This window comes from Patiria miniata, unplaced genomic scaffold (assembly GCF_015706575.1).
Source record: "Patiria miniata isolate m_02_andy unplaced genomic scaffold, ASM1570657v1 HiC_scaffold_2, whole genome shotgun sequence".
Lineage (NCBI taxonomy): Eukaryota > Metazoa > Echinodermata > Asteroidea > Valvatida > Asterinidae > Patiria > Patiria miniata.
The window spans coordinates 11,367,525-11,395,204 of NW_024037058.1; the positions used below are offsets into that span (position 1 = coordinate 11,367,525).

General features: G+C 40.7%; 1 protein-coding gene and 1 long non-coding RNA gene across 2 annotated transcripts; both read left to right on the forward strand.

Annotated features, from left to right (window-relative positions):
• The first annotated feature begins 929 nt into the window (after positions 1–929).
• Positions 930–3,390, forward strand: LOC119726928. The gene is made up of 3 exons (XR_005270867.1): positions 930–1,260; positions 1,786–1,943; positions 2,500–3,390. It is a non-coding gene; the product is annotated as an uncharacterized LOC119726928 (long non-coding RNA).
• Positions 3,391–4,916: 1,526 nt separating this feature from the next.
• On the forward strand, positions 4,917–27,232 carry LOC119726499 (scavenger receptor cysteine-rich domain superfamily protein-like). The gene is made up of 6 exons (XM_038198212.1): positions 4,917–5,008; positions 15,912–16,244; positions 17,777–18,148; positions 19,325–19,648; positions 25,574–25,909; positions 26,413–27,232. Exons 1-6 carry the CDS (start codon positions 4,924–4,926, stop codon positions 26,469–26,471), a joined length of 1,509 nt encoding a protein of 502 aa, XP_038054140.1. The 5' UTR covers positions 4,917–4,923; the 3' UTR covers positions 26,472–27,232.
• Positions 27,233–27,680: the final 448 nt, after the last annotated feature.

Genomic DNA, 27,680 nt, shown 5'->3' on the forward strand with positions numbered 1-27,680 from the left:
ATGATTAAGAACATTTCACGATTTTGTTAATTTTGAAATATGGACATTACATTTTGAGTAAAAAAAAAACGAGGAGAAAAATAAATAATATGCAACAAAAAAAGAAAGATTTTCTCTGTGTGTTTCTTTTGCAGGTGTGAGCATGATCATGCAGTGGTAGATGCAAGGAGCTAAACACTGGCCCTGTGATCCAATTGCACAACGAGTGAGATACAAGTCAGCTGTGACCCCATTGTGATTATGGTGTACCATTAAGGACACTAGAACGGACACAAAAAAGTGCTAATTCAATGGATATTGTCTGGACTTAAGTGTGATTAGTCAGAAATTCAGTTACAAATCGTGCAAGTCGCTTGACTACAGATTAGTCGTATCAAGCAGGTTTCTATTCTTGTCATATGACTATAATTTCTAGTCTGAGTCTGACTCTTGACTAATCTATAGTCATTAGTCATCAATACTCTGTGACTAATTTAGGTAAGTCGTACGAGACATATCACTGGACAATTTTTTTTTAGTCAAAATGACAAATTAATTTTTAGAGTGATACTGTAAACTTAATTACGTAGACAACATGCCCATAATTATTTTAGGCTGCTATCGTCTTGCGCGTGCTATCTTGGTTTTTTTGCACATCTGAAGTGTTGGTTATTCTGTTCCCTGAATGTGTACATGTTGGTAGTATAATCCGTGCAAGATAAATGTTTGCTTCAATCTCTACATGTACATACAGGCCCAACATTTTTTGTATCGGATCACTTCAAATTTTCCCACTTAGTTTAGTTTAATTTTTTTCTGTTGCTTCCCTTTATTTATTTTTAAGGTATTGTATTCGTATGAAGTCTAGTATATAGGCCCTATATGATTTTCAATGTTCAATAATTTCGTTTATGCATGTATCCTGTTGTTGGCTATAGTATAGTGGGGTAATTAAGTTGACTGCCCCAGCAGAAGTTTCTCCTTGAACCCGTTCGGCCTTGCTGTGGTCGTGCTGGCTGTGCCCCGGTTTTCCCCTGGGAGTGCCACGTTGCGACCGTTACACTTTGGCGGGATCGGGTGGCTAGAGTGTACATGTATTGGTCAGTTCTGCCCATTGCCACATCACCATTCCCAAACAAGTCAGCACCAAGCAGGGCTGCTGCCTGCTATGCTGCATGCTTCGTTCCATCATTATAAATTGAGCTACAATATTCAGTTTCTTGTAAAGATCATCTGGTTCCTCTGCATATATACGTAGGAATGGTGGACCCCCTTTCATAGGTGAGTCTTGTTTGTTTATTTTCTTTTTACTTTTCCCAATGCATTTTTATTGATTTGTAAAGTTTTCTTCCCCTTCGCAAACATGGCTTCAAAGTCATCATGATATTGGCCGATAAGAAGCGAATTAATAATCTCCTTGCTGTCGTTCCCATGGTTATTTCATATTCAATTTTGTTTGAAGACTTGACATTTTCAAGTTCCTTATTAATTCCACTTCATTTCCTCGCATTCTAGGACCTTTTGTGTTTAAGAATAAGATGTTTTAAAATAAGTTTCCAGACCAACTGATGTTGTCAGTTAATCCACATTCCGATAGCGATACATATACGACCGAGTATGCATTTTTATATCGTCTACACCTCGGTTGTTCTGGGCTTTGTTAAAGAAACAAGAAAGAAATTCTCCTCCATCTCTTGATCAGTTGTTCAGAAATTGTAAATATCTCAAGATCCAATTTATTATTGATTTGTTTAATCATAGAGCAAGGACTTGTCCTTGCTCTATGGTTTAATTTATCTTTTCCAGTGACTTCCATTTTGACTGCACACAAGTGGATGTTTTCTACGGAAGGCAGAGTCGTTATAATAGTGTCTCTACAGACAGGTCTAGCCTTCCTGTCCTGCTATTCATGTTCTCAATTCGGAGTACCAAGTAGAACCCGCCACGTTAGAATTCGTACAGAGGTAATTATGTTGTGATCTATATCGAATGCTGTTCCTACTCAAATCAGAGCATTTACTCATTGTTGTCTATTCACTGATGTATGAAGTACATGTACTCAAGAGTGAAGGGGGCGTATTCCCTCCCATCCCCACTATTTAGTTCCCCCGAGAAACACCTTATACAATAGCCGAAATGCCACGCCGAAAATCGTAGAGCCCCTATCTTGAGTGCCCCCCCCCATCACTACTGAAACTAGCTACTCTAGTTAGTTGAACAAAATAGTTCATATCACACTGACTGGAAAAGGTTGTACATGACTTAAATTCTAACCTGTGGATTTTGTCATTTTTAGCAAATCCCTGGGTCACACTGAGGGGGGGGGGGGGGGGGGGTCCCCTGATGAAGCCTATAGTCAAGTCAAACAGTGGAGTTTGGTTCTAGTCATATTTCCCAAGGTTGCATACCTTGGGAAATATGACAAGAACCAAACTTCAACAAATGGTTCACCCCAATATTTCAATTGCACTTTTCAACACTGGTACCTTATAACAAAATTACATGTATATTGCCTTACAGATGCTTCATGAGAATCTGGAATGTGGGACCAAATGCACAAGAAGAGGGGAAATCAAACGCACAGGTCAGGACGTTCAGAGGAAGAGAGAAAAGATCAATTGCCATGTTGCAACATTTTGTTTGCAAACGTGTAGACTATAAGTGGAAGTGATTATATTGTTGAAAGATCTAAAGAATGACGAATGCCACAGATAAACTTTGATGAGAGTATCAAGAGTTCAAAAAGTTTTACTCCATGTGAATCCAAAGTTTACCAAAACGAGTCACTTAAAGGTACAAGATCTATTACCCAGGCCTGATTTTACCTTGAAAAATATATTTAAATGTGTAATTACTATTTCTGTGTGATCTCCAAAGAGATAAGCCTTCAGATGCGACACGCCAAATAAAAACCATCCACGGATAAACCCACAGCTATCTAGAAAATGTGCTAGTACATGTATATCCACTCATTAAATTAATAAAACAAATGATAACATAAATATAATCACAGAAAATTGTTGTAACACTTAGAATGGCCTTGTCCAGTACTAAGGTCACCACAGGCAATAATGTTCTGTATACACAATTTTGTGGAATGTGTAAACCTTTTCTTAACATCTGTACAATTGTTCTGAAAAAGAACAAGATGTGGTTTATTAGTTAAAAACCCTTGGAATAACAAATGATTTTGAACAATCAATTCAATTGAAGAATAGAAAGATGTCTAATTGTGTTTCAACATTTGTTCTTAACTAAATATTTGAATTATTTGAACATAATAAAAAATCTTTCTCGTATTATTAGTTATCATTGTTCAAATTTCACGCAATAAAGAGAATAAAAGTTTCAAACGAGGAACAGTTGTCATCTGTGTGCAATTTTTGTAAATTTTTTACTGGATCAGTAGGCCCTACTGTAAACTTTCAAGATTACTGTAAAGTTAGCTGTAAATTACTGTTAATTACTTAACAGTATGATCACCACTACTGTATAAATTATACAGTACTTTACAGTAATCATTTTACAGTAGCACTGCTCTTGTTGTAAAAAATACAATAATTTACTATTTTATTTAAAAACAGTATGATAATATTTTCTGTAAAATTATACTGTACTTTACCGTGATCATTTTACAGTAGCACTGCTCTTGTTGTAAAAAATACAGTAATTTACTATTTTATTTAAATACAGTATGATAATATTTACTGTAAAATTTACAGTAAACGGCTGGGAACTCAGCTGCCAGTAAATTACTGTAATTTTTACAGTTAAAGTTTTACGGTGCACGAATAAACACTCTTGTTTTACTAACCTCTTGAGGACAATGTTTTGTTTCGATCCTTCGATGTAAGATTTGTTTATTGTTTCTTGTTACGTTGTGTTTGTTGTTCGTTTGAATTATATTTCATTTTTAAAAATTATTCATAAATACCTCAGACAGTTTAGCTATTCCTATTGGTCGAGAGCCCGTCAAGTGGCCGGTCTTAAACGGATGATAAAGACATGGCTAGCTGGTCTTAAACACTTTTCCAGTGTCACAATAAAATGTGGACTCCTAAAAATCCAGTGCCTCTTACCGTTTCATTGGTTGAACGTTCACAATCCTCACGTAGGCATGCGCAACACTACATGCGAGCCAGAATTTTATAGTTCTAAATTCAAAACGCAACGCCCCAGGTGCGTTCTGCGTGACATCGCGCGGAACATGCTACGCGCGCGTCAATCTCCATAAAAGGGTTGTTTACATCTTACTCGCCAGCTGAACACTCCATTATTTTGCTAGAGGGATGTTTCAAAAAGCATGAAGTGAACTTGTTGAACAAAATCGGGATTTTTTGAACGAATTATTTGATTTTTTTTACGGATAAGGTATTTATGAATGGGAATAAATATGTGCTCGGTCGGTATTTATCATTTGTTTAATACCGCTTAGAGTCTGGGTGCTGATAATTACCCTCGCCTCCGGCTCGGGTAATTATCAGCACCCAGACTCTAAGCGGTATTAAACAGAGTGATAAAAACCTCTCGAGCACACATTTATTCCCTTATTAATTTTGGTCCTTTTGACCGCCCATAGATATCAGGCACTTGCGGACGGTTTGCACATCATTACTTGCGGTCCTATGTGTACCACACTGTACCAGTGCAACTGTGCACGCACCTGGTACCGCACGCATGCTTTTATTTAATTAGTTACTTTTTAACGAAAAAGTAACTCATTAACATGAACGACATTGATGATAGTGAGTCATAGATCAACTCGCTCCACGCCCTAGCTGCTCCTCCGTTTTATACTTCCATGATGTTATCAAATACCGATGGTTATTCTAGAATCTAGTCTGTCTCCTTCGAAAGGCGCTTGCATCTGACTTCTGAGCCTGAGGCCACCAAAATAATTGAGAACAAAAGTAGAAAAAAACCTGCGTGTTAAACGTGTTCGCCATGTTCACGGGCGTGATGAAGACAATTTCCCTTGCATGGCTGTTGGAGACCTTGATACTCGGTGCTTTCTGGCAGTCTGCAAAAAGTAGGTATTATGGAAAAATGTTGCAACCTGACACTACTTTCGAAACAGAAAGACATTTTTTTTGGCTTATCTTGTACCCCAGAGAGTAGCTGGAGTTACCCAGCCCTGAGTTTTAGGGCTGGAGCGTATTTTTCTCGTAACTAGTAGTATATTCAAAAAAATTTGGAAAATGTTCAATTTTGTCCCCGTTACACACTAATTGCAACTGCAACTCACCCCAAACTTGCCTGGAATAACCATTACACAGGTCCTTGAAGTAAAAAACGATCCACGATGAAGATTCAGCCTACAATTGCAGTGAAAACAGGAGGAATAACCGCTAACTTGACAACCTTGCTGGATTGGCCAGGACTGCTATTGGTTTGTGCACTAAAAAAAAATTGTGTACAATGAATAGCGGCGGTCGATTACCATCCACGTACAGCTCGCTGGTACTACGCGTTTTTGCGGTCGGTGCATGACGTGCGCGGAAGCGTAATACCCGTGACTGTTTCATGCATTAAGAAGAGGTTCACTCGCATCACAGTGCGGTACTGGAACGGCAACCGTCGAGTACCACTGTATGGAACGCCAAAGAGGCATTTAATGTGATCATCGAATCGGTGATACACTTTTGCAATCGGTGATGCATATTCACGATCGGTGATGGACTTTCGCGATCGGTGATGGACTTTTACTGGTGATGCATATTCACGATCGGTGATGGACTTTCGCAATCGGTGATGGACTTTCACTGGTGATGCATATTCACGATCGGTGATGGACTTTCGCAATCGGTGATGGACTTTTACTGGTGATGCATATCCACGATCGGTGATGGACTTTCGCGATCGGTGATGGACTTTCACTGGGGATGCATATTCACGATCGGTAATGGCTTACGCGATCGGTGATGGATTTTTACTGGTGATGCATTTTCACGATCGGTGATGGACTTTCGCGACCGGTGATCAACTTTGCAATCGGTGATGGACTTTTGCAATTGGTGATGGACTTTTGCGACCGATGATCAACGACCCATCACCGATTGCAAAATCCATCATCGATCGCCAAAGTGCATCAGTTATTGAACGTGCATGCCGCTGTGGCTTAGGGTTTCTCGTGTTACCCCTGACGGTGATATTTGTTTACGGTGTTTTTGTGTTGAAAGTGTCTTTCTCATATGTGAACTGCATTTTTTTTTAAATTAATGTGCGTAAAATGTTTGTTGGTGGTGTATGCCGCTGTGGCTTTGGGCTTTGGTGCTGCCCATATTGCAACCGGTAAATGCCCAATCGATGGTATCCGGAATAAAAACACTCCTCTGTGGATGTGGCATAAACACAATGATTTGTTTTTATCCAATAAATGGTAAAAAGGTTTTTGCACCTGATGATTGATGGGTGGGCCATCGGAGACAGCATATGGCGGGGTTATTGGGGGCCTGACCAGGCATCTAGGGGGCACAGGAATGCAATCACATCATCATCATCATCATCATAAATCCATCTAATAGCCAATGTTGGTACAGATATGTGGGGCCCTCTGGTCACTTAAGCACACTTAAGCGAGCACATGATGGACAGTACACAGAGGAACTTTCCTCGCAAATGTTTTTCCACCACCACCCCTTACGTCCGCCAGTTATAGTGCTCCAAGGTTTCAAGAGACTATACAAATTACAAGGATTAAAATGTTCGCAATTTTTAGGATACAGACAGCCTGCTCCTCATATATGGGGCAAATGGAACCATTCAATCCCTTGTTTTTCTATTTTGTTAGGCTAATTTGATACTTGCCGTAGCGATCTCACTGTGTCACGAGGCTATAATGTTTTCCTGACTGAATGTACATCTGTGGGAAGCTATTTTTTTGTTATTCAAGTTTAATTTGCATTTGTTGTCATTTATTGCCACATATATCTCATTTTCATATAGGCCTACATGTATTTCATTTATTGTCAAGCATATTGTGTATGCCGTGGCTTTGAGTTTCTTGTGTTGCCCACTACTGGTCGGGCCTGGTGTTGCCCCTCAATTGTGTTAATACGGTTATATGTTTTATAACATGTCCGTTCTCACTTGCGAACTCCATTTTTTGTAATGTCCGTGAAATGTTTGCAGTTAGTGTATGCCGCTGTGGATTTGGGCCTTTGGTGTTGCCCATATTAACATAACCATAACAATTAACAATTCAAACGGTATATGCCATATCACAGGTATCCGAAATAAAACACTCCTCTGTGGATGTGGCATGAACAGAATGATTTGTTTTATAATAGGCCTATACCCTTCGGGAGACACTTTAGCGTCACACACTAAGAGGCAAAATATTATCGTCGCAAATAGACTCGATTGCTCGTGGTCGAATTAGTAATTACCCGGCGAATTAAGGTAAAATTGGAGTTACGGGTCATTAAAGTTGTGGGGAAAATGTAGTTTATGGGAATGTTCCCCAAATAGCCAATTATGGGTTATTATAAGTTATTATTTTTCATCATTATTATTAACATTATTATTATTTGGGTTGATTATCACCATCAAGCAGCTCAGAAGCTGAATTGCACAGTGATTTACAGTAAAATTTGAAATGAATTAAAAATAACACATTTCACGAGAAATCGAAACACATACAAAATACACAACAATCCATTATTCTCAAAAACATATACACTCGGATAATAGCAATTAAAATTGTATACATTTGAAAATCCTATGTTGAACTATTGATGAGTCTGGGCTATTTCGAAATCTCTTGGATGAACTGGGATACTCCTTGAGTGTTCTACTCGATCTAAGATTCATAGTGTGCCAACTTTTTGATTGAGGGAACCACTCATTAAATTTGCCTGATTTAAAAGCACCTAGAGCAAAGTTTATACACATAGTGGTTCTTCTATCATAAAGGTGATCCAGAGATAGAGTAATACGGCAAACTCTTTTGGATCGACTAAATTAGATTGGTCTGTTTGAGTGTAATGCTCGAGTGCCAAACCGGCGATGCGTTTGCTAGGACTGGTCTAACATAGGGTAACAAGTTCTTTGAGTAAAACCAGTTTCTTTCAGTTTCCTGAACATGAATAATTTTCTATTAGCTTTACCAATCATCTCAGCATTGTGTTTCTCATGTCCTGAAATTTGAGTCCGAGTATTTTTTTTTACCAATACGTGATAAATTTTTTTTTTTGAATAATATGATGATTGATGTGTGGGTCATTGGAGACAGCATAAATGGCGGGGTTATTGAGGGGTCTGAGCAGGCATTCAGGGGGCACAGGAATGCAATCACATCATCATCATCATCATAAATCCATCTAATAGCCAATCTTGGTATAGATATGTGGGGCCTCTGGTCACTTAAGCACACTTAAGCGAGCACATGATGGACAGTACACAGAGGAACTTTCCTTGCAAATGTTTTTCCACCACTACCCCTTACATCCGCCAGTTATAGTGCTCCAAGGTTTCGAGAGACTATATCCATTACAAGGATTAAAATGTTCGCAATTTTTAGGATACAGACAGCCTGCTCCTCATATTTATGGGGCAAATTAAACCATTCAATCCCTTGTTTTTCTATTTTGTTAGGCTAATTTGATACTTGCCGTAGCGCTCTCAAGTGTCACGAGGCTATGATGTGGGAAGTTATTTTTTTGTAATTCAAGTATAATTTTCATTTGTTGCTATTATTGCCACATATCTCATGTTCATGTATTTCATTTATTGTCAAGCATATTGTGTATGTCGTGGCTTTGAGTCTCCGCTGTTGCCCACTACAGTTTGGTGTTGCCGTTATTAATATAACCATAACAATTGATAATCGACCGGTTTTCCCTATCATTGGTAATGTGGCTATAAAACACAACGATTTGTGCGTCGCCAGAATTTTTTTGCAGAGGGGCAAAACATTTTTCTCCCCGAAATACCTGGATTTTTCCAGCATATTCACGATTTATCATTTTTTGAGGGTGGGCATTTTTCAAACAATATTACTTCGCACCCCTTTTTCTGTCTTCTTCCCCCATCTTTTTTTTTTTTTTTTGGGGGGGGGGGGCTTTTCCGGGGGGGGGGGGGGGAAGCGCCCCCGTGCTCCCCCCCTTGTGACGCCCATGGGTGATGGTCTTTCACGATCGGTGATCAACCTTGCATGGACTTTTGCTATCGGTGCAGAGTTTTTTTTATATTATCAAAGTAAGTGGGTGAAAATATCCCAGCCAACCCCCCCCCCCCCCCCCAAAAAAAACCCCACTTTCTTCAACTTAAATATGCTGTGATTTCTGGGCGACGGAGGCTGCCGGCGTCATGGGCAGACTAAGCTTTGTTTAGGTTGTCGGTACATAGGTAACTGTTGCGGTTGTACTCCTATTGGAAAATTTTAGTGTGTTTTTATTTATACATTATTCAATATTTTCCTTTGATAACTCCGATGTTTAAGTACCCAAAATGATTTTAAAAAGACTGTGCACACCGGTGAATAATTTATTATTCATTAGTTAAAGAATAATGTAACCAATTGGGTTAAATAGCGAATGTCTGTTCTGTTTGTGCACTATACAATTGACAAGGCCACTTAAGACAAGCTCGAAAAGATCTCGGAAGTTGCGGCTCGATTGTAGACCGTTGTAGCCTATACATCATGTACATGATGTAAAGGTATGTTCTTAAAATTGAAAAGGATTCCATTATTTTGCTGAACGTCAGTTGGTGCATGGAACGCGTTTGCATGTGGAACACCCAATTTGTGAGCCCCCATGTGAAAATGATTGACCTCGATCGTGCCCCAATTCCACGACTGCAAAAAAAAAAATGGTAGCTGGTAAGTGGAGACCTGAAGCACGTGTTGTTGCGAGGGCTAAAGGGACAAGGTGATTGATTGCCAAAGAAGACATGGCTGGCACAAACCATAGAGCTAGCTCTATTTCCCACAGTGGTCTTAGCAGATTGAGTACCATGCTGCATTACAAAAATGTACACATCGAATCATTGCTCTTTGGAAAAACAATGATAATATTTTCTAATCTTAAAAATGATTAATCTAAATTTAACTCTTATCAAACACACACACCGTGGTTCGAAAATTACATCGGTTACGTGGAAGTAAAATTTATCGGATTTTCGCGAAAGGTATTAAAAAACCAGAAGAGCAAAATAAAGGCTCTGCGCATTTGCAATTAAATTTAACTTGCTCCAGAGCAAGGAACATAGATAAGTATAATACGTGCAAATGATTACGACGCAACACACAGATGCGACGGTCGCGAAAGTCCATCACCGTTTCGGTGATCACATTAAATGCCTCTTTGGCGTTCCTGTTTCGCCAAAAGCGGCATTTAATCGGTGATGGACTTTCACGATCGGTGATGGTCTTTCGCGATCGGTGATCAAAGCTGCGATGACCAGTCGTTGAGTAAAAATCCATCACCGATTGCGAAAGTCCATCACCGATCGTGAATATGCATCACCAGTAAAAATCCATCACCGATCGCGAAAGTCCATCACCGATCGTGAATATGCATCACCAGTAAAAGTCCATCACCGATCGCGAAAGTCCATCACCGATCGTGAATATGCATCACCGATTGCAAAAGTGTATCACCGATTCGTTGATCACATTAAATGCCTCTTTGGCGTTCCATACCACTGCACTATGAATGCACGATAGCCGGCCAACTCGACGGTTGCCGTTCCAGTACCGCACTGTGACGCGTCACGTCATGCACCGACCGCAAAAACGCGTAGTACCAGCGAGCTGTACGTGGATGGTAATCGACCGCCGCCATTCATTGTACACAATTTTTTTTTAGTGCACAAACCAATAGCAGTCCTGGCCAATCCAGCAAGGTTGTCAAGTTAGCGGTTATTCCTCCTGTTTTCACTGCAATTGTAGGCTGAATCTTCATCGTGGATCGTTTTTTACTTCAAGGACCTGTGTAATGGTTATTCCAGGCAAGTTTGGGGTGAGTTGCAGTTGCAATTAGTGTGTAACGGGGACAAAATTGAACATTTTCCAAATTTTTTTGAATATAGGATGGGTTGCCCTATTATCGCGGTACTTATCACGTTTCTCGTTCGGAATAGAGATTGCCCACTAACCTTCCTGAATTGTCCTGTCTTTTGTGTAGTATAACTCTTCCTTTTTAAATTAATATAAAAAAATCCGACGGTTGGGTGGTCTATTCCGTGTACGATGCCTGTGAAAATAGACATGCGCGGCGTGTGCGAACGGAGGTGGACTCCCTATTATCGCGGTATGCGGGAAGTGGTTTTTATAATGATCCCAACTTTTTTGTTCATAGTTTATCTTTGACCAAAACACCCCCTGAATAAAGTCTGATATTTTCCCTGTAACGTTCAAGTTGATTAAAGACAAATTTTCTGCAGGATGATTTCTTAAGACCCTGCCCTTCCCCCGAAAGGAGAACACAAATCCCTGAGGCAAGTCTACTGATCGGCGATTGAGGGCGCCATTCACTTTACACGGTGTGCCGTTTTATTTTCGCTAACGCGCGGTGCTTATTTTGATCCCGTAAAAGTTGTTACGATTTCGCGCTGCAAATATCGTCGTTCGACTTCATTTTACATTTGCAGCTGAAGAATGGGAACCAGACAATGGAACTTTCATGGACAGAGCACAATTAAAGATTTATGTTAAAATATAAACGGTACCTTTTAGCAGACACGGTGAGGGAAAATTTTGCAAGTTTTGGAAAACGTTAATATTTATAAAAATCGTTAAAAGTCCCGAAAGACACAACATTTTTTAATCGTCCTTTTTATACAACTCGGTAGAAAATCCTTGATGACTGGTGAACTGGATAAAAATCGCCACTTGAAGGAGTTTTGACAACGCAAAAAGAGAAATTTCCCATGCCGCGATAATAGGGATGCCGCGATAATAGGGAGTCCGACTATACTACTAGTTACGAGAAAAATACGCTCCAGCCCTAATAGACAACCCAATGATAAAACTCAGGGCTGGGTAACTCCAGCTGCCCAGAGAGTATATTTTCATGTGAGAACTGAATATGTTGATTCCTACGAAAGCCCATTAGCGCCACTGCAAGTATATATGTTGCGGATTATTTAATTCGTTATTACGGATTATTAATTCGTTATTACGGATTACTAATTCGTTATTACGGATTATTAATTCGTTATTACGGATTATTTAATTCGTTATTACGGATTACTAATTCGTTATAACGGATTATTTAATTCGTTATTACGGATTATTAATTCGTTATTACGGATTATTAATTCGTTATTACGGATTATTAATTCGTTATTACGGATTATTTAATTCGTTATTACGGATTACTAATTCGTTATAACGGATTATTTAATTCGTTATTACGGATTACTAATTCGTTATTACGGATTATTAATTCGTTATTACGGATTATTAATTCGTTATTACGGATTATTAATTCGTTATTACGGATTATTTAATTCGTTATTACGGATTATTAATTCGTTATAACGGATTATTTAATTCGTTATTACGGATTACTAATTCGTTATTACGGATTATTTAATTCGTTATTACTAATTACTCATACGTTCTGAGTCATTACTCGGCAAGCATGGCACAGGAGTGCAAACGTTGTATGCAAAGATAGCGCCGCCTAGCGGCGCTATATACATAGGCCCCTGGTCACGTGCTCTCCACGTGTGAGAACATCAGACCTAATTCGTAATAACGAATTAATAATCCGTAATAACGAATTAATAATCTGTAATAACGAATTAGTAATCCGTAATAACGAATTAATACTCCGTAATAACGAATTAATAATCCGTAATAACGAATTAATAATCCGTAATAACGAATTAATAATCCGTAATAACGAATTAAATAATCCGTTATAACGAATTAATAATCCGTAATAACGAATTACATAATCTGTAACATATATACTTGCAGTGGCGCTAATGGGCTTTCGTAGATTCCCCTCTTTGGTACAACTATAGAATGCAGGGCCACTTTACTCTACATCCGCGCCTCCGTACGGCTGCGTGGAGGCGTGGAACCGCAGTCGACCTACCTCCGAAAATCGATCGTGAAGTCGTGGAGCCGCAGAGAATTGCGCCCTCTATCGGTGCGCGTCTCTGCGCGCGACTCCGCGCCTCCGCCACTCCAGTGCCCCGCGTCTCCGCGATTCTGCGACTCCAAGACTCCGCGCCTCCGCCACTCCAGACAGTGCCCCGTCGCCCTCCTCCCTTCCTAATTTGCGCGCCCATTTAAAATGGATATGGATCACTGATCTCTATATAAAGACTGGATAGCTAATACAGAGCCGCACAATGTACGAATTTGACGCCATATTGGTGAGACCGGCTGGTGATCTACAAAGGACAAGTTGCCGTCTTTATAGACAGCATGATTTCTTTTGTAACGTCGCGGTTCACTTGACTTATATTTTGACCACCACCACTGACCAAGGTTAACTACAATTTTTCTAACGTCGTGGTTACTAAAATGCCGCAAATATAACTTTTTCGGCGTTTTGAAATAATAATCACTACGGAAATGTGTCCCTTTTAGAACATCATAATATGTGTACGTGACCAAAATGCGCGTCAACTGTTGATACAACGCGCGCGTATTTACGCGTAGAACGTTCGTATTATACGCGGCCATCTTCGTGAGACCGGGGGCGAATTGGTCAATATGCAAAGTCTACTGTGTGAATGTTGTATGCATATCCGCTATCCAGTCTTTATATAGAGATCAGTGATATGGATGCTTCGTTCTCAAAAAAATTCCGCCGAGAATTGCGCCCTCTATCGGCGCGAGTCTCTGCGACTCCGCGACTCCGCGCCTCCGCCACTCCAGTGCCCCGCGTCTCCGCGATTCTGCGACTCCAAGACTCCGCGCCTCCGCCACTCCAGACAGTGCCCCCAACACATTTACAAGCACGCCCTCCCTTCCGATCCTTCATGAGAAGCTTAGAAGACAAGTGCAGTGCATTCCTTCGCTGTTCTTGGCACTTTTTGCAGGTTTGCATATCTATTACTCCTATTCCATCCACGCCTCCAGGCAAAATAAAAAAACCTTGCTTCGGCATGGCCCTGCATTCTATAGTTGCTCCAAGTCTTTAAACTAGAGAGGCGAACGTGTGGCCAAATTAGTATGTCATGCTTCAGTTGAGGGCGTCAACATGCAGTGACATGTAAAAAATTCACAAACGGCCAGACTTTCGCCTACAAATCTCTCTAAAGACTTTGTCAACATATTCCTTACAGTACAGTTCTCACATGAGAGTATACTCTCCGAGGTACGGTAGCAGGTAAGCAAAAACAGATTGTCTTTTTTTCTGTTTCGAAAGTAGCATCAGGTAGCAACATTCTTTCCGGTATTATTTTTTGTGGGTTACTTCGGGGGCAATCGAGTAGTGTAGGGCCCTTGTTTTGTTTTGACCAAATCAGAGTCAAAAATGTTTTCTAATGCTCCAAAATCACCTTTACAATCAAAAACAGACTTCTCTCAATTCTAATGACACCCGTTTTGCAATTTTGAACAGTTTTTTTTGGGTAGAAATTAGTCAAAGTTACTTGGACCCAACTTAGGCCTATCGCCTTTTCATTAACATTGGAACATATGGTCTGGCAAGTAGGCAACCTGTTTATTGAGAATGTCACCATGGATAGCTCCATGATGTCACCAACTAGTTTGGTCGGTCTAATAATTTTAAGGCAGTGTATATTTTGCCGGTGACGGCAAACCTTTAGTAAACGTTAGTTTGCCGGATATGCACTGAACATGCGCAGTTACTGTTTTTTTGTACTTAAACATTTTCCGGTGACAAATTTTAGTCTGGCTCCATGCCAAAATTATCATTGTAACCTCGTATTCACAAGATGGGATTCAGACCATTTTATAATTTCGACTTTATTTCCCTTTTTAAAAAAATCCTCCAGAGCCACAAATCTGAAAAAGAAAATGTAATACTCTGCAAAAAAATGTTTCAGACATGTTAAAATAATAAAAGAAAAAAATTCTTATTTATTTGGGGATGAGAAAAAAAAACTTAAAAAAGTGCTGCAGTCGGAATCGAACCCGAGTCATCCCACTTACTAGAGCCTTTGCTTAACCACTACACCAAACGTGCTACACAACATTTGGTGGGAATTTAATACAATTCAGCCCTATCTTAAAGAGTACAGCGCCCTCTGTTGATATGGATTGCCGCCGGCAAACCTTTAGTAAACGTTAGTTTGCCGTCATTACCTCCGGCAAAATATCCTAATTTTAAAGTGACTGGGCCCTACACTACACGATCGCCCTTTCGGGAGTTAACAGAAATGACCAGCCCATAGTTCTCTAACTTAGGGATAGACCCGACCAGCCCCAGACTGGGACGTGATATCTGCATGAAGGAAGGAACACATTCCTCCAAGCTAAGACAATGACATGAATGACAGCTGCATGTAACTTTGGCCCCTGTGCTAGCCCCATAAATGTGGCCAATTTACAATCTTTAATGGACTATCTCCAGAAAAAAAATGTTAAGGGCTAACGTTACACTTAGACATTGTTAGACAATGCACCCGAAAATGTCAAACTCAAATTTTGTTTTTACATTTAGACTTGGTTTGTACTGTAGTTTAAGGAATGCTTATTGCATTTAGAGCTGGAGCTAAGTTCTACGTCATAAAAACTAGATCGTAAGAGTCCGAAAAATGCAACTGTATATCCCCAGTGCATTACAAAAATGGTCAATTTTTCCCTTTATTTTATCCCAACCCAGATTCCATAATACATACTTCATACGAATACATGTACCATGCAGCAGACATTCATGAAGCGGGAGATGGGGCCTTGAAGTTGAAATCTCTGACATGACACTTACACACTTGCCTTCTTACACAGAGGCCTAACTATTTAATTATATCAGCGTTTCTTTTTCCACTACTCCCAACAGGCCAGAGTGACGGTGATTTCCGGCTAAATGTGTCAATTCCTGGAAGTAATCTCAAGAAACTGGAGGTCTTCTTTTTTGAAAAATGGGGCCCCGTCTGTGCCAATAATTGGCAGTTGCGTGAGTCCATGGTCCTGTGCAATCAACTGGGTTTTCAATTCGTTGGTAGTTGGGGCCCAGACGCTGAAGATCAAGGAGTGCAAGGGAACCTTGGCTATGTGAATTGTCAGGGAGATGAGAGTTCCATTCTGGACTGTCCACACATAAAGCGGACGAATACCAGCGGCCTAATTTGCATTAGAGGAGTGGTTGCGATGACTTGTGTCGAGACTCGAGGTGAGTAACAGATTTCGAGTAGTCTCAGACAGTGCATGGGCTCCATACAAAAGCACCCACTCAGAGTTGGGGTAGGAGCTGGACACGGGGGCCACAATCGTGAAATGGTACAAGACGCACTGTGGCCACATGCACATTGTGCATGGACAATCATCACCAATGTAGAAACGAAACAGTCACTAATCCTTTTTGTATGTCTATTGATCTTGACTACTGACCGTAAGGTCATGCCCAAATTCTGCTAAATGCGCTTCAAAAATCTGTCAGATTAATAAAAGATCTGCCAAATTCCCCAGAATCTGCACTCGAAATATAAACACTTAAAATCACATGCAGATGTTGTGGTTCAAATTACATTATAAACAATCTGTAGTCACATAAAGATGTTATGAAGTTGCGCAAATTTCAGGCAAAATCCGGTTTCAAGTGATTCTCAGCAGCTAGACCAGGCAACCTGTCCCATTATGCAAGGGTTTGCTTGAATTGATTGAATTTTTTTTTACAAAATGTACCATTTTTTTCAAATTTGCTATGTTTTTCTGTTAAATAATCATTTTGGAGAATTCTGCCAGAAATCTGCCCAAAAAATCCATTCTGTCAAATTTTCTGTCAAACTCGTTTTTTTTTTGAGAAAAATTTTGTCAAATTTAGCCAAAATTCGGCTAAAACGGTCACTCTGACTCCTGTGTACATAACATGTGCTGTGCACAGGTTGACAGTTTTTACGACATGTACGAGTGATGTAAAGCATGGCAGGTAGGCAGTGTGGTGCACTGTCAACTGGTTCAATTACAAACAATGATTGTGAGTACTACTGAAGCCCTTCTGTAGTCTTAGCCTAAGATGTCAGTGATCAAGGGCAATAGTTGCATTGTTGTGTAGCACACTTGCGTAAGTGTTTTTTTTTTTTTACATTTTTACACGAACGTCTTGGTCATTTCGTAGCAATGGGGGCAGGACCATTTTATGTAAATAAGATCGTCTGTATAGATTTGAACAAACCTGTCTATAGCTCCGTGCATGATCACCACAGTATCTTGATCATTGATTGGTTCCCTAGGAAAGCGCTGATATGATGCTTGATAACGTACCACGGGACGTGTTTGTTTACAACCATCTGGCGAGCCATCAAACCTTTTCTCAATCGCTTATTGGTTCCAGAGGGAAAGCCTACGGAGAAAGAAAGATTGGGGCTAGCTTCCAATTGCCATAAATCGTTGAACAAAAAAAAAAATCCTTTTTTTTTTAGGTGGGATAGGAATGTGAATTTCCCTTATTTCTTACATAATACAACATATGTGTATTGAATATGATAATAGCTTTTTTGAAGCTCAAGAGTGCCTTTTATTTTAAGTTTGTTGATGCTTTGTTGATGTTGATCTTGTTTATATTGACGTTTAATTGTTAACGCTCTGTGGACGCTATTAGCACGACCGCTAGTAAAGTAGTAATGACCGACCAAAGCCAAATTTAAACAAAAGAAGTTCTAGCGCCCCATTTACTGAATCTAACCTCCCTTAATTGTACGTCAGGTCAGGGAGCACAAGTCTCTTTCGTGGACGGTGATGCATCTACTGAGGGCAGAGTCGAGGTCAGATTCCAGAACGGCGATACGACATTTGTCTACAGCATCTGCGACGAAGGCTGGGACTTGGCCGACGCAGACATCGCCTGCACAACTGAAGAACCCGCGAATGGCCCTGCCCTCGAAGCAGTGGGAGGGTCCTACTTTGGCGAGCACCCTTCGGCATCCGGCTCTAACGAACAGTTTGATGGCTACTTGGCGTCCGGCTTGCAGTGCGATGCATCTGCGACGTACGAGAATCTCATCGGCTGTCCCAACTCTGGCTGGTTTCCCAAGAACTGCAATAAGAATGCAGGGGTCAAGTGCCAGAGAAAACCTGGTATGAAAAGACATGTATGCATGCTTGGTCCGTTCATCAATCCATCCATGGACAAACCCGCAGTCCTCCTTATCCTCACACCAGCCTCACCCTCAATCCACCCTCATATACACAAGTTTGTTTGAGCTGATAAACTTTGTTAATTGGTGATTCAATTTTAGTTCACACCTTTAAAGGCATCTATGTATTGGCACCGCGATTATCTCCAGGAATTAATAACTGCAACCTTTCATTAACCCTAAAAGGGCTTTGAGTTATCCTGTTAACAGCCTGAGACAAACTAACCAACACCGGTGATAACATAATCTCCCTGGCGGAGGTAATAAAGATCAGCACATTCTAATGGAACTCTTTAAATCACAGCTTCATTTAAGACACACTAATACAGGGTGAAGCCCAGTTCATACTTCACGCGAATGCCAAAGCGAAGCGAATTTGACGTCATGGCACGTTCGCTGCGAAATTCGCCCGAGTTGAAATATATGCAACTATTACGAATTCGCAGCGTGAAAACTTGCCATGACATCACAAATTCTTGTTCGCTTTAGTTTTCGCGCCGAGTATGAACTGGGCTTTAGTCAAAAAAAGCAAAACCCAAATGTCTGGACTATTGTTTTAGTGAAGGTCTGCATGTAGCACTTTTAAACTCTGGGATATAAAAGCCCAATTCATAAGTTTTCTTTAAGTACAACAATCATTCAAATCACTCGTGTCCTTTTCAATTTACAAGAATTTTAAGCACAACCACCATTTTAAAGTTCTGTCCACGGATCACAAAAAAGTGTGCCTTCTCAGTTGTTCAGCAAAAGGAAAACAATTCACGCAAATCTCTGTGTGATTCGTTTTCATTTTGCTAAAAGAACACTTACCTTCTTGTGATTTGTGGACAGAACTTTAAAACGGTGGTTGTTTAAAATTCAATAACTTGAAAAGTACATGAGTGATTTGAATGATTCTTGTACTAAAAAAAGCTTAGAATTGGGCTTTCATATCCTAGATTTTGAAAGTGCTACATGGAGAACTTCACTAAAACAATAGTCCCGGCATTTGGGTATCGCTTTTTTTGACTCACCTTGTAGTCACTTACTGTTAGCTACCAAAAGGCACATCATAGAGACTTTAAAATAATATTTTGTGCTATAAAAGTACTGCATGTTTATTGATTTTTCCTCTCAGATGCGCTTCCGATGAACATCACACTCGTTGATGGGACGTCGAATTATGAAGGGTTTGTCAAAGTGACCTTCAGCCACTTGGTTTCAGGGTCAATTTGTAGCCAGAAGGCCTTGACCCTCAGGGAAGGTGACGTGGTCTGCCGATCCCTGGGATACGGCTACGCCCTCAGTGTCTCTGAGGGGAAGAGCAGTTTACAGCCAGTTGTCGTCAACCTCCACTGCGACGGGAATGAGCAGTCTCTGACTGAGTGTGTGTTCAACGTCGGTGGAAACTGCGACAGAGGAAACACACTCGAAGCAAAGGTCACCTGCAGTGGGCCCCTTGGTGAGTTTTGCAAGTGAACACGTTACTTGCTCTCAAACTATAGATTAATTCGGCGACAGCCATTTTCTGAAGGCTCATGGGTGCGCGCCTGCAAATAAATTCCCATAGACACTAGTGCTAAATGTCCATACTTCAAAATTCATTTAAAAATACTCAGAACTCTCACAGGTATTCAAGCTGCACAGAAAAATGATGATCAACATGTCATCTTTCATTTTCTTTTCAATTTTGGGTGGGTTGACCATTGACTTTTTGAGATATTCTCACCCAAATAAGAACACCCCTAAAACGAATGATGTTTCCCGAACTGGAAAAGTAGCCATTTTGAAAAAGAATCCCTCCACAACATGGCTAAATAGCGCCACTTTCGGGCCAGATTGCATCCAAAATGCTCAGAATTGGAAGCTCCAAGTCCAGGCCAGAGGTTCAGTGCCACATGTCTTCAATTCCCCAATTCCATGGTTCTCAGAACTCTCTAATATAGAATATTTTGAGGGTATAACTTTTATTTATGAGCTCGGCGGACGGATTTTTGGTCTATTTACAGGCGTGCACCCTTTAATAGCAGGCAACTCTCAAATTTTAACACAAAACCACATTCAGGAGAAGTAGAATATCTTCAAAGTCATTATTTTGAAAAAAAAAATGAAAAATATTGCCCCTCGGAGAAACCACAGGGGCTAATGTGTAGGGTGTGGCTATGGTGTTTTCTACTGTTTTGAATAGGAAAATACAGCTTGTGTGCATGCAATATGCACATGGAAGTTGTTTTTTCTTTCCTTCTCACTTCAAATTTTGCCACATATTCCTTTCTTTTACATTTGCAATGTGTGTGAACTATTTTCTTGGTTCATCTGGGGTCACTTTGTGGTGGCCATAACCACTTTAGGGGCGGATCAAGGGTGAAAAGAAGGGGGGGGGGATAAATTAATTTCAGCACAGCTTTAACATTTTGTATATGCAAATGTACAGGGTGCCCTGTATTTTAATGGTGGCATGTAACATAAGCAACATTACAACAGTAGTATTTTGGTCATTTCTTAAATTATTGCAAGCAATGAACACCCTTGGAAGATCAAAAACTGTACACAATGGGCCTTGATGTTGTGCACTAATCCCTGGCTGTGGCTGCCTTTTATTCTCTGAAAGTACATGCTGAAGATTTATTATATGACCCTATTTATGACTCCCTGGCCCTGTCCCCATCACAGCCCAGCCTCTTTAGTACTAGCTGGGCTAATTACTGTCTCCAAAGATTCCATTGTAAAACACCTATCTTCCATCCCCCCCCCCATAAAATAACAACAGAAATAAACTCTCTGTACAGACTGGCTTCTGAATTATTAACCAAACTTGTGCTGTATAGTCATCACTCTGGCATTGAGAGTTAGTGTGACCACATGCATTCTGTCACATGCTCACACAGGGGAAAAACAATCTCAATTTTGCAAAACCAGCTATTTCTGCAGCAGTTTCAGTATGGGTCGATTGGGACGAGCAGTGTACAAAAGGAAGAAAAGCTGGTTCCAGAATGGCCATAAACTATTCCCTGCAAAGTGTAAATCCCCAATCAGTCATTTTCAGATGAACTCACCAACAGTGTACACAAGGCCAACACAACAGCAGATGCAACTTGCTGTTGAAAGAGATGAGCGGGGGTTCATCTGTACCACGCCCAATGCAGTGCCGACAAGGAAAGTCATGCTGCTTCGACCAAACGCTGCTGAAACTACTCCCCTTGACAAACTCCAACTCAAGAAGGAAGCAGTACCACAGCCCCTCTGTAGAAGAGAACTCCAGCACCAGAGCCCAGCTGATCAGTCAGATGGAGGGAAGCGAGCAGCCTACCGGTTCGTCGACATCAATTCTGCAGTCGACTTGGGAGCGCAGGCTATCCTAGATCACCAACGCACACATCCTGATTGCAGCGGCCGGCCCACATTGATGCCAGATGCTGAGGAGCGACGAGGTTTGGCTGTGTCCGAGGTACTGTCCTGCCAAAAGTGTGGGTTCTGCACTGACAAGACAAAACTGTTCACCGAAATTCCACAGACGGGGAGAGGACGACGGACTGCCACTCCCAACATGGCGTTCCAGGTTGGTCTTTACAACACCGGCATTGCAGCTGCTGGGGCTAGGCGGCTGTTGTCTGCAATGGACACAACTGTTCCCTCGATAAGTAGCCTGCAAAGTACATCAAACAAATGTGGTGAAATTATCACCACAGAAAATGAAACGGACATGTGCAACAAGAGAAAAATCGTGAAAGACATTCATGAACTGCAGGGTTACGAGAGACACAGCGCAATTGCAGTGGAAACTGACAGACAATATAATAATCCCCTTCGAAACTGTCGCAAGAAAACACCCTTCGTCGCAGCCACCCAGACAAGAGATGTTGTCGTTGAAAATGTGACAACCAGCAAGTATGTTGTCATGTACCACCAGGAGAACAAACTTTGCAAAAAATGTGACATTGACGGAGCGAGGGATCACAAGCACGCAGGGAAATGCACGGCCACTCGTCCACCGAACTTCAATATGGGAGATGAGCGCAACGGGGGCATTCAGTGCGCCCAAAAACTTTTAAACTGTAAAGAACCTTTGTTTGTAAATAGGGTGACAACAGATGCCGACGGTTGTCTGGCACGGGGTATGAGATCATATATGCAAAGTAAGGTGGCAGGTATGGAAACTGAACATTCGTTAGATCCGCCTCATTTAAACCGATCACTCTGTGCAGCCATAAGTCGTGCAAAATTCAGTAAAGAGATGTTTCCAGGCAAAAATAAAAGAGCAAAGAAAAACATTCAAGATCGATTTGCCGATGACGTCAGCCACAGGGCACAGGCCGAGGCTGCTGCTATACTGAAAAAAAGCGGTGGGAACTCTTCCCAAATGACGACCATGGCTAGAAATGCAGCAAGTGCCATTGTTCAATGTTACATGGGGAATCACGGCCTTTGCAAAAAGTGGTCCCAAATTTGTATGGGTGGTAAATATCGGTTTCCATACCTGCCAGTCGATGCCCGTGGCAAACTGAAATTAGCAACTTGTGATGAACAGACTCTCATCAAACTCCTAGGCAAACGACTTGGCCAAGAAGCCCTTGAAAAAACTAAATATGGCACCAGTACTCAAAAAGCAGAATCAATGAACCATGCCTTTGCAGTAACCAACCCTAAGGCCACACTAACCTTCTCAAGAAATGGTTCTTGTCGAGACCATAGCGCAGTGCACTTGGTGAATAACAGACACGCCAATTCAATAGTCAAAAAGTGCGCAGCTGCTGGTTGCCCAGTAACTGCAGGCTCCCCAGCTGCAAAAGCCCTTGCTGAAATGGATAAGAAACAAAAACAGTATGTTAAACGTGCTAAAGGTCAGGAGTACAAAACACGCAGAGCACAATTGCGTTCTCAAAGATTCCAGCTGTATTATGCCACACGGCCACTGTATAAACGTGGCCAACTGGATCCTAAGCCAGACGATGGTTTGAAAAATGTCTGCCACATCATCCAATCTGAACACAATTACTGCAAACGTTTTTAAATTATGTTTTTGGAATGTAACTGACAAATTTATTGTTCATTACGATACCTTAAAGCAGGCACTCCCGGTACCCATCGTGCCCTTGGCACTGCTTGAGTCGTTTGCAGACTTTTCTGCTATTATTTACAGCCCTAGGTTCAAGGGACAAATGCTCGAAACAAACGCACAATGAATTCTGGCACAGGTGACTTACATCCCACTCCCGTGGCAAATTTACATTTCCGGTGTGTGCCATGTAAGCCGCCCTGTGCACAGACTTCAGAGTGCGTTTGTTCGAGCCTGGCATTTTCATTGAAATGATGCCATAGGATTTTTTTATGCATCCCCGCCAAAGCCGGCATCCTTTTGAAGGCTGAAATCTGCTCTTTTTTGCAATCGCCCATTTAATTCTGGCGCACCACGACTCCATGTCGGCCATTTTGTCTCAGTGTTTTTCAGGAGCCCAGAAATCCATTGGCTAAAAGTTTTTTACCTTGGATGTGAATGTCCACCCTTCACCATCCATTTTATTACAAGTCAAAATTTGATTTGTACAAGCTCAAACAAGTACAAACAATATTATTCACTTATTTTTGTCTGAATAAAGAAAGAACTGTGCCTTCTCTGTGTTCGATTTCAATAATAACCAATTAAAATACCCCGAAATGGAAACAAAATAAGAACATGCACAGACTGGGGTGAATGACTCATTGTTTACATTTTTTTAACGGTTCACTTACCTGTAAATGCTAACTTCCACAGTGTGTTTTGAATAAAAACCTGAAAAATCAAAGATACAGAGTGTAAAATGTTTGTTTTCATATTTATTTTAACTCAATTTAAGCTTATTTTGTACTTACAGCAATAAAAAGCACATGTTGAAATCCCCCGTCATAACAACATGGCCGCCACCACTCAGGATCTATAGGGTGCGCGCCTGCAAATAAATTCCCATAGACACTAGTGCTAAATGTCCATACTTCAAAATTCATTTAAAAATACTCAGAACTCTCACAGGTATTCAAGCTGCACAGAAAAATGATGATCAACATGTCATCTTTCATTTTCTTTTCAATTTTGGGTGGGTTGACCATTGACTTTTTGAGATATTCTCACCCAAATAAGAACACCCCTAAAACGAATGATGTTTCCCGAACTGGAAAAGTAGCCATTTTGAAAAAGAATCCCTCCACAACATGGCTAAATAGCGCCACTTTCGGGCCAGATTGCATCCAAAATGCTCAGAATTGGAAGCTCCAAGTCCAGGCCAGAGGTTCAGTGCCACATGTCTTCAATTCCCCAATTCCATGGTTCTCAGAACTCTCTAATATAGAATATTTTGAGGGTATAACTTTTATTTATGAGCTCGGCGGACGGATTTTTGGTCTATTTACAGGCGTGCACCCTCATGCGAGTTGTGCTCAGATAGTATCCAGTTCGTTAGTGTGACGTCATCTGAATTCAACCATGCGTACTTCACACATTGTAGCATAACATGAATGGAACCGGCACTTCATGCAACTCGAGCATTTATCCAATGGGCGCTAGTTATTCGTAGTGCACGTGCATGTATGACGTTTTTACTACTGAACAGGATACATGTGCACTCTGGGCTCCTTTGACCAATACGGTTACCAAAATGTGCACATGCCTGCAAGTTGCTCTCAGGTGCGATGACACAGAACAGTTAGCGACTGACTTTTCAGGATCAAGCTATATGCCTGAGCTATGACAGTCAGGTACAAATCAGTGGCTGATTTTTTGCTTCCTGAGGGTAACTGACAATAAGACGATCGGCATCAGTCGGCGCTAAAAAAATCAGACAAATTTCAACTTTCTCGATGTTGTCCCTGAAAGGCGGGAAGCAATTGCAATCTTAACTTACGACGTTAAGTCGGCTGACATTCGTTCAAATCCTGGCAAGTCGACCACGTTTTTGTTGACTGTATAAAAGTTGAAAAATGGACTCTGCATGGCAACCTTTTGATCGCACACTGTATTGTAATCGCCCGTATTGGTACGGATTCGGGTATTCTACAGTCATTTACCACTTGATGCCGGGAAATTTTTCCTGTAAAACACAAAAGGACAAAATTTATTGGCCAAATTTTCAAATCAAGTCAAATATAAACACCGCAAGTACTGACTCTTGAGAGTCATTGTGCAGTACTTGTACCAATAATTGTAACTGTAATTTCATGTTTTGCAACACTCCAAGGCCCCGCCCCATTGCCAGATCGTGCTTATATGTCGTTCCGTGTTACTGGTGAAAGCGATCTTTCCAAGTGCATATCGTTTGGTGGTAAATATGTGTTTTTTGAGCTCAAGTTGGTACTTTCTTTCTAAAGTTCTCCCTTCAGAGACTAATTTTATTATAATATCAAATATCTTGAACAGAAGCCAGTAAGTATCCTGTGGAGCTCACCGACCAACTGGGCGCAAGAGACAAAAAGGGACTCTTGAGGGTCTTCCGAGACGGCCGCTGGGGAACCGTCTGCAAGACAGGCTGGACCAAGGAAGACGCACAGGTGGTGTGCCGCCAGCTGGGCTATTCCTCTGTCGTCAGCTACGTGTCTGATGACGCAAGCGGAAGTGGACCGATCTACTTGACTAACGTTAACTGCGACGGGACTGAGCAGAGTTTGGACCAGTGTCAGCATGACGGCTGGGGTGTCCATGAGGGATGTAGCCACATGATGGATGTGTATGTCAAGTGCGGATCAGCAATGACGGGTAAGCGGCTTTGTTTCACCGGTGTCGCACTAGTGTGGTAGTCGAGTCCTTTTTCGAGAAGTATACGTGTAAACTGATATACCAGCTGGAATTAAACATTGATTTATCTGATTTATGATAAAAATCGTCAATAATTTTTGTTACAAGCCTTAGCTGATGTAAACAGCCTTGTACTGTCCTTTATCACCCTTTGTTTTCATTTTTCATAAATTTTAAATTAAATATTTCCGACGATTTTGTTCAAACTTCATGATTTGTGAAACATACTTCTATAGCTATGTTTATGAAATGTGCCTTGCGCGAGTAGAACTAAAAATCTCCTTATGTGGAGATTGGCGTGCGCCGATGGTCCGTACTGCGCGTTGTGGAGCAGAACGCAGCGGTGCCGGGAAAAGTGTTTAAAAGCACCCACGTGATGAGCCTCAACCAAAATGAATGGATAAACTGTCTTAGGTATTTATTAATATTTGTTAATGTTTGGTTTTTTTGGTTCCCCTCCACAGTGTGTAACACCATACTGATTGCAGCCCTGGCTAGCCTGGCGAAGTTTCTCAGTTCCTAGTGATGGACAGACGACTTCAGAAATATTTGGAAAATCATTTGTTGTGATGGTCGTTTGGCTCAAATTGAGCTCAAGTTGAAACATGTAGAGTTACTGTAGAAAGCGTGGTGTTACTGAAATGAAACTGAAATAACAATTAAACTTATAACTGAGAAACAAATCAGGGAAAACATGTTTAATGTTACTGAATTTATTGTTTTTTACTTATGCATTTATAAAGTTCAACGAGCCACTGAAATTTGTTTTAACCTCATATTTGATTAAGTAAATTAGCTCTGTACTTTTCCTTTTCCTGCTATCACCCAAAATTTGCGTATGTTAGGACTCTTTTAAAAAAAAATAATCTGACCAGGTTTAAAGTAGATCCATGCATTTTTTTGATATATGTTTTCACGTGACAAAGATTTATCCTTTACAGCAGAATTAAACTCAAATTTTGTAAAAAAAAAAATAAGTTCTTATATTGCCCAGTACTTATTTATGAAAATTGGTTGTATATAATGCATAGTCTATTAATTGAAGTGTATTTTATACTGATCCTTGATTGCTAAGCTCTATATCTGATTCCAATTTTTGATTCATTTTGTTTGAAGTTTATTTCAAGCTGATGGATCTCTAAACTCTATTTTTCTAAAAGTTGCATTATGAAATAGTTTATTTGTGAAAATATTAACGTACTCTGCAAACGTTATGCACATGTCATGATAAGCTTTTACCCTGCCTTTCTTATATTATATTCATATGAAGTAAATTTACACTAACATTTGATATTTGTGACACGTTCTCAGTACACTTCAGTGCATATATTTTGATATTACTCCTGTGACGTGAACTCATGGTTATGAATGAGGTTTTGAAAAATTGGGATAACTGGATTTTGAAAAATCTCCCATCACTACATACTATGCCGCGGTAACGGGGGTGCTGTGGGTGCTGCAGCACCCGCAACTATTTGGATTGGGGTGCTGGAATATGCTTCAGCACCCCCTACTTCCGGACAAAAATGTGTTCCAGCGGCTAAGCGCGGCGCTTCGAAAGTTTAGCACAAACACTGTAAAATACCAAGAGGAGGTATTTTCTATATCTTCAGGCAGTGCAGAATGGATATTTCTCACTCGGTATCTAAAATCATGACATGTCTATGATATTTCCGCCATGATGGAAGCTTTGACCCAAAAGCAATAACCTCGGCCATGACGATGGTGGCAA

What these genes read in the sequence shown, in the direction of transcription:
- LOC119726499 (XM_038198212.1), top strand. Translation starts at nt 4,924, where the DNA reads ATGTTCACGGGCGTGATGAAGACAATTTCCCTTGCATGGCTGTTGGAG. An exon ending in CACCTGCAGTGGGCCCCTTG is followed by an intron (nt 19,649 to 25,573) that starts GTGAGTTTTGCA and finishes TATCTTGAACAG; the next exon opens with AAGCCAGTAAGTATCCTGTG. An exon ending in GTGCGGATCAGCAATGACGG is followed by an intron (nt 25,910 to 26,412) that starts GTAAGCGGCTTT and finishes TCCCCTCCACAG; the next exon opens with TGTGTAACACCATACTGATT.